Raw genomic sequence first — 7,500 nt, forward strand, 5'->3', positions numbered from 1 at the left:
CCCCCACCGCCTCTTTGAAAAATCCTTGCTACGCCCCTAAAAAAAGAGACAACCTCGATGTCAAACGATCTGGTTTCGCTTACAACGAAAATGCTTTTAGAGTCACTAACTATTGTGACGTATATCATTACGTTAAGTCTAGAATCTTCAGAATGCAATAATTAAACGATAAACGTTAGTTTTGACAATGTAGCGAAGCGTAAGAGTTATTTTGTCGGGACGGGCAGCAGGATTGGTGGTGTGCGAGAGGTATTATGGGTAGGAGTGTCAGATAATGTATAGTAGTCCGTTACAATTTGAAAACCATTTTAGGTCAGCAACAATTCAGCTTTCAACTTTTAAGTATGATTTAACTGGTTTGTTAGTTTTAATGAATTTGTTATCGTACCTAAGCCGCAGTTGGTGGGGTATACGCTGACTCGTCCCCAGTCGTCTTCACGCGGAAAAGGAAGGCGCACGAAGGCATGATGAGAAGGGAGAAAACGAGAGAGGAAGACGACTGGGAAATCCTGTGTCGAAAAGTTGTTCTACGAGTCGAAAAGTTGTACGAAGTCGTATTCGATCGTTTTTTCGCACGATATCGCTTTCTTTTTATTAAGTGGATATCTTCATGCAATTTTTTGGTCTATATGGCCATCAGAAGTGTTGTAAAGTAACTTTCAATGTAATCCTCTAATGTATCATAAATACTTATTGAGAATTGAAGCGTAAAATATGTGCATTATAACGAAAACAAAAGACATATTGACAACAAACCTGAAGACCGCGTTCTGTAGTAAGCCTTTCTAGGTGTTCTTTTGTTTCTTGGCCGTGAAAAAACTTAAACAGCCGCCACGCTTCCGTGTAAATTTTTCCTCGTCAAAGATTACTCTGACGTGTTTGGCCCGAAAATGTTGTGTGAAACCTTTCTCCTCGAAAAACACTTTGCCGGCTTCTCCTCTACATGATATGTGCGGACAAGGCAATTTTCAACTAAAAGAAGCACGGTGAAAAGGCCTATCTTCGAAATTCTCACTTGGGACAAAATCCGCCATTGATTCGTCGGCCATCTTGAGAACAGGATTTCCCAGTCGTCTCTCTCCTTTCCGCCTTCCCATCACCCCCCACACTCGCCCCCGCGCATCCCTCGTTGATAATCAATGAGACCATGAGAGACGACTGGGGACGAGTCAGGGGGTATACGTCCCCTTTTTTCCACAGTGTTTTTGGGTTTTTGTATCCGACGATGTCGCACTAATTTACTGTAAATTGGTTTGTCTCTGAGGACACATTCTGTATTATGAGGAAAGGTGAACAATGTTTACTTTATCAGCGTTCCTACAAAAAAAACCGGCGTACGTAACAGCCTGTGTCCGGCGAGCCAATGAAAATGCTGCAAATCTGATATCAGTAGTTCAGTTTAATAATAATAATAATTATAAATATTATTATTATTATTATTATTATTATTATTATTATTAATGGCTGAAAGGAAAGGTTGTGAGAACACTGTGTCGTTCATCACCTTCTTTTAGTCGGATGTGATGGTGAGATGGGAAAAGGGATTAGAGGATACTTTGCGACATTTATCATTAAAAAAAGTGCGTCTTGTTATGCTGCAGTTTTGGATATACCAGACGAAGTATTTAACAATTATTCCATGAGCGCGCGTTGGATATGAGATGATAGATAGCCAACGAGGCGCGTAGCGCCGAGTTGGCTATAATCATCTCATATCCAACAAGCGCGAGTGGAATAATTGTTTCATTAAAAACGCCCCCAAAATATAGAAAACTAGACTACAATAAAACTAAAAAAGCCCAAAAAATCACGCATATGCTTGCCGTGTTTGTAGATCATGGTATAATGGCTCATAACCCATGATGGCTTAGCCAATCAAAACTCTCGAATTGCATTATCCAATGATCCAGTTTTTAATAATGTGATATACACAACTATCGCGGACCGATCATACATGCGTCAAGAAAGGGGACAGGGTATGCTTTAGCTATGCAAGTGCGTGACTGGGGGGAAACGTGTAAATTTGGTATGATGGAATGAAAAAAAAAAAGGATAAAGTACTGCCGCCGTTACTTTATTTTCAACTTTGATAGGTTGAGGTCCTAACAGTGGAAAGGTCTGCCGACTCTACTGGGTGGGATGTCACCTACAAACGACTTGACGGCGAGAGCACTGACGTGGAACATAAAGTACAAGCCACTTTTGTCATTCTTGGCGCCGGTGCTATAGGTTCTACAAAGGTACTTTTGCGCTCTAAGGCAAATGGGCTTAATATATCCAATCAGCTCGGAAAGCGGTTTTCCACCAATGGCGATGTGGTAGCATCCAGTTTCTGGGGGAAAGATGTCGTAAACGCAATCGGCATTCCTTTTGAGACCGCCCCAGGGGTCGATCATCCACCGGGTCCAACAATAACCACCATAGCAGATTTTCGTCCCTTCACCCCAGGGAATTTTGACAAGCACCATGTTGTCCAAGATTTTGGAATCCCTGTTGGCTTGGCTTCTCCTTACATCATTGGCTTGGCTGTAAAGGCACTGTTTTCTGGCGATGAGCAGTATCCTGATCTTGAGGATATCGACAAATTTTACAAGGTAATACTTTTATGAGCACTTTTCTTTTTTATTGATTGGTTATTGACTGACAGATTTTTGCGAACGAGTTTAAAAGAAATCAACATTGTTATAGCCCACTTTCGATATATTAAAATTCATTCCTAAACAAAAGGCATCATCTCGAGGCTCTGGGGAATAAATGCAAGAATTTGAAGAGTTATTCCCCATAGCCTCAAGATAAGTCCTTGTGTTTAGGACTGAATTTTAATATATCGAAAGTGGGCTATTAATGCACAAAGTGATTGCCTTTAAAAAAAAACTAGCTGTACCCTGCTTGTTCTGGTAGGATTTGGAGCTCACGACTTCGCTGGCGATATTTAATGACATATTTTAATAGGCTCTATTTTTATTTTTATGGATTATTGTTCTTGAATTAAGTTGACTGACTGATAGATATTTCTCGTTGTCCAGGCGGTAAAGTCCGAGGCAGGCGACAAATCTCTGACTTTCCTTGGTATGAGTCATGATGACGCAAGAGGCGTCATTTCATATAACAATGGCATTTTTGATATCACTTGGGAAAAAGTGGGGTGTGAAAGCAATTTCTTCCAAGTAAATAGAAGGATGAAAGAAATGACTGACGGTCTTGGTGGCACTTATGTACCGTATCCAAAGTGGGCCAAACCTCAGAAGCGAAGTGTTCTCACAGGACATCCTCTTGGTGGATGCTCAATGGGAGAATCGGGAAAAACAGCTGTGGTGAATCATGCTGGACAAGTGTTTGATGGTACGTGAAGTGTTAAGAGGGATTTGTCGAAAATTGCGCTGTCTATTTCAGGTCCTTCGTAGATTTAAAGTTGAAAAGGACTCCTTAACTGTAAGAACGGAAAAAAAAAAACTTTCTTCCAGAGAATTCCCTGTATTATTTTGGTAACTTAATACGTAATAGGAAGAAATACTACTATGTTTTTGATTAAGCCGACTGACTATCCTTGAGTAAAACTTGAGTTGACGAGTTGAGAAGTCCTTGATTATGCGACGCGTTCTTTCTAAGGTGCTTTTCTCGTATTTGTAATATACTCGCAACGAATAAAGAAAATAGTGAACAGGGCCAGTTTCAAAGGAAACCGTGGAGGAAGGTCGGTAGGATTGTGAAGCGCCAAAATTTGATGTCGAGTTCGCAAAAGTAATTTGAACGCAATAACTTGTTCATTGATTACAATGCTAACAGAAAAAGGAGGACTTGAGAGTGACGAAAGATGGTAAGGAATGTCGTATTTCGAAGTGTTCTGTACTGCACTTAGATTCAATCTCTTTGTTTATGAAATCCTATTTTAAAACACGTTTCGACAGTAAAGTTTTGCTCTTGAGAAAACAGATTCTCCTCAAATAACTCTTATTCACGCAACTTAAAATCAATGCATTTTGGTTGAAGTGGCTCAAATTATGAAAAAGAGCCTTTCATTGTAAGTCACAATTTCCAGGAATTTTCGGTGATACATTTGATCGCGTCGCACTGTCATCTTGACAGGTGAAAATTGGTTTGCCGCAGGGAACTGAGGGTCCGGGCTCGTGACACCAGAGGTCTTTTCTCAGTCCTGGGTCACTACGCCCCACCCCCATAGCACTCTCCAAGACCTTTTGAAAAAAATTCCTTGGCACCTAGGGTATTTGTTATGTGTTTTTGGTTGAATAAACGTGATCTCGTTGGTTGGTTCCGAAAGACGGCGTTAAGGTTAGCTGTGTTAGCTTTGTGGCAAATTCCTGCCTCTTAGTCATTGAGCGCCATTGAAGAGCTACCAGGTAACTTCGCCTTGTTTCTGCTTATCTCTGCTGTCCAAAGGCATTGCTGACCATATAAACATTTGTTGTGCTATCTACAACATAAAATGTATTTGCCATAAAATTGTCACTAAAATTGATTGTGTGGACGCGGGGCTTTAAGCAATTAGGGCCCTAAGATCAACGACGGCGACGTCGTAAACGTCACCTCAAAAACAACTTTGCTCTGTCATTCACTGTCTTTGACGATCATTCCATCAAGTTCACGTCCTACAATGTGGACGAAGTATCCTAAAAGTCGATTGGTACGAGCGTTTCAGAGTCGTTATGCCGAGTACCACAAAATTGTGCTCAAAGCCGTGCTGCACGATTCTTTATTCTCTTTTAACCAATAATAATTGTTTTGTGGCGTTATTGTTGCCGTCGCCGAATAACTGATCTTTTTACCTGTTCATCCGACGCGTACGTTCATTAATGTAACACTAGATTTTCTGATGTTGGCAAGTTGTTAATAAATCAAGACTGAGTATTCGACTTAATTCGCTTTCCATTTTCGGAGCTAAGTTATGGAATTGCCTGAAGCCTGACTTGCGTAAACTTAGGGAAAAAAACTTTCAAAAACACAATTCACCAATTTTTACTTGCGATTCTTGGTGATGAGGATCATTTGTTAGATATCTCAAAGTTCATCTAAAAAAATTACAAGTTATCATCAATCACACTCTAGCTATCATTATTACTTTCTTATGTTTTGTGTACGTCCTCTTCTAGCTTATTGCTCTATGTAAACGCTAGCTCTCTGTGAATGTATGTGTATACCTATTATATTATTTATTTACCTGATTTACTCTTGATCTATTTTGCTAAATTTGATTGTAAGTTACACAGCCCGCCTCGATTAGCTTTACTATATGCGGGTTGTGTATTTCTTCAATTTGTTAAATTTAAAATAAATTCTTGAAATAAGATGATGATGATGATGATATATCGTCTCTTATAGACACCTGAAAAGTAAACTTAACAGAATTGCCTCTTAGGAGAAATAACTTCTAGGGGTAATTGTGTAATCTTAATTCTTTCAGGAAATACTGATAATCTCCTGGACGGACTGATGGTTGTTGACGGATCCATTGTCCCTAGACCTGTGGGTGTTAATCCCACACTGACCATAGGGATGCTAGCAGAGCGATGCATTCGGCTTCTTGCCGAAAGGCAGGGTTGGACCATCGACTACGACACCTTCACTCCTTTAGGTGCGGCAAAATAGTTTGAGTTTTGGTCCCCCAGATGTGAAATAAGTCTGTTTTAAGAGTTTCAAAAATCGTGCACCTGCGTGCATCTGGATAAAACCAAGCATGTATTGCTGGCGATGCAAGAAATGTTGAATGCAAATTCGCAGACTATTTCTCTTCCGATGCACACATGCATGTGTTTTTGAAACTCAGTTTATTTATCACTGATATCCTAAAAAAGGCAACTTTTTTGTCTATAGTCTCTTGCCGCAACTTAGCCAGATTTTGAAGCTGACCTGGTAGCTGAATTCGTCGTTAATTTGAGTGTGAAGTTAGCTCAGGGTAGAGACAGAAAATAACTGAAATGTGAAAAGTCATCTCGAGACAAGGAAATAAAGGAGAGGTGGTATTATACTGTCTTTCGTCTTAAGCGTCCTCTGGTATAAATACGGCCATTCTTTCACGTGGCAAGCTATTCAATCAGAATCAAAAGAAGTCTTATTCAGCTTCTTATTGGATTATCAGAAGGTGTCGATGATTGGGTGGTCGGAACAAGAACTTCATTGGATACAATTGTCATTCCTAGCTGAGATCTGGAAAGACGCATAGACCACTTTCATAAATGGCGACGACCTTTACATTCTTTTGTATTTATGTTAATGTAATTTTCAAAGAAGTATTTTTTTTAATTCGCTGGTCGTAGCGAGGCTAGAAAGGCTCATTAGCATTAAAACAGAAAATGCTTTATTTGGCCGCCATTATGAGAGTCTATGGCATAACTCGACATAATGAAACACAAAGGTATTTGGAAAAACTGAATTGTTTGAATTTTTTTTTTTTTTTCAGTTTACTAAGTCTCGCCGGTCAGGAAAGGATTGATGGATTCAGACCTGCATTGTTAAAGTCATTTGAGAACTTTACCGCTCAGAGAACGAGCATTGCATCGAAAATAAATAAATAAATAAAATAAAATCGCTAAAACTCTTTAGCTGCTGTTGATTGCAGACCTTTTCCGAAGAGAATATTTTTCAAGCTTACATACCGGTGACTCTTTTTGTTTTGTTAACATTTTCCAATTACAAAGTGATATTTGCAGGAGCTAACTGATCAAACGCTTCTTTGTTTTTTGTTGCTTTTTCTCATAAGTTGCACATAATAGTTGTTCTATTTCTTTGGTTGTATGTGTAATTTGGATAGCTTGGTAAAGTTTTGACCCAATGGTCGAGCGAGCGAATCAAATCAATTTCGTATAATAGCTTTTAACGCAGTTAATCTTTGCTTTTTGCGTGTAATCAGCTAGTAGATTTAGTTTGTTTTTTCGTGAAAGTCTGTCTCTGCTACTTGAACAAGGCTTAGGACCACAGCTGCTAGCTGTGCAAGAGGATGTGGTCTTGTTGCTGTTAGATTAAAAACAGGGAGAAGTTCGGCAAAGGTATATAAAGTACCTACATTTTTGTAAGTTGCCAAGGGTGTTGTCCGTACTCATTGATATGTACGTAATAACCTGAGCTTGTTTTTGTGAAATACTAACTTTTAATAATCAAAGTTGTCTAAAAGAAGGGTCATTAAAAATTCGGAATTTGAAGCCTTCCTTTGTTCTTAGTGGTCTGATTATCGTGTAGTGCTCGATGATTCGTCTCAGGGACGAGGGAGGTTGGGGGGGGGGGGGGGGGTTGGGGTGGGGGCTTCAAACAATGCCAAAGGCCTTTTTAATTTTCTCTCCGTTAGACGTTTTAGCAGAAACCTTTCCAAGAGTTTTTCCCTTTCAACTCCGGCTCTGTTGTGAACTGAAACGTGATCATGAGAGCTGAATGTATGATTCCTAGATAGAGTATGCCCTTGTTTTAAGATCGCATCTTGACGTTTAGATTTTGCTCTTATCATCTGTCAGTAAATTCAGAGGTAAGTTCTTCGTTTCTTTCAAAGTAGAA

General features: G+C 39.5%; 1 protein-coding gene across 1 annotated transcript in view; it reads left to right on the forward strand.

Moving 5' to 3' along the window:
- The window catches only part of LOC138044529 (cholesterol oxidase-like), a 12,358-nt gene extending 5,204 nt beyond the window's left edge, over positions 1 to 7,154 (forward strand). The window contains exons 4-7 of the mRNA XM_068891015.1: positions 2,094 to 2,594; positions 3,027 to 3,342; positions 5,420 to 5,590; positions 6,416 to 7,154. Of these exons, the coding sequence (XP_068747116.1) occupies positions 2,094 to 2,594; positions 3,027 to 3,342; positions 5,420 to 5,590; positions 6,416 to 6,423 (996 nt within the window). The 3' untranslated portion in view covers positions 6,424 to 7,154. The remainder of the gene's footprint in view (positions 1 to 2,093; positions 2,595 to 3,026; positions 3,343 to 5,419; positions 5,591 to 6,415) is intronic.
- The last annotated feature ends 346 nt before the right edge of the window (positions 7,155 to 7,500 follow it).

The sequence above is a fragment of the Montipora capricornis genome, chromosome 4, assembly GCF_036669925.1.
Source record: "Montipora capricornis isolate CH-2021 chromosome 4, ASM3666992v2, whole genome shotgun sequence".
Classification (NCBI taxonomy): domain Eukaryota; kingdom Metazoa; phylum Cnidaria; class Anthozoa; order Scleractinia; family Acroporidae; genus Montipora; species Montipora capricornis.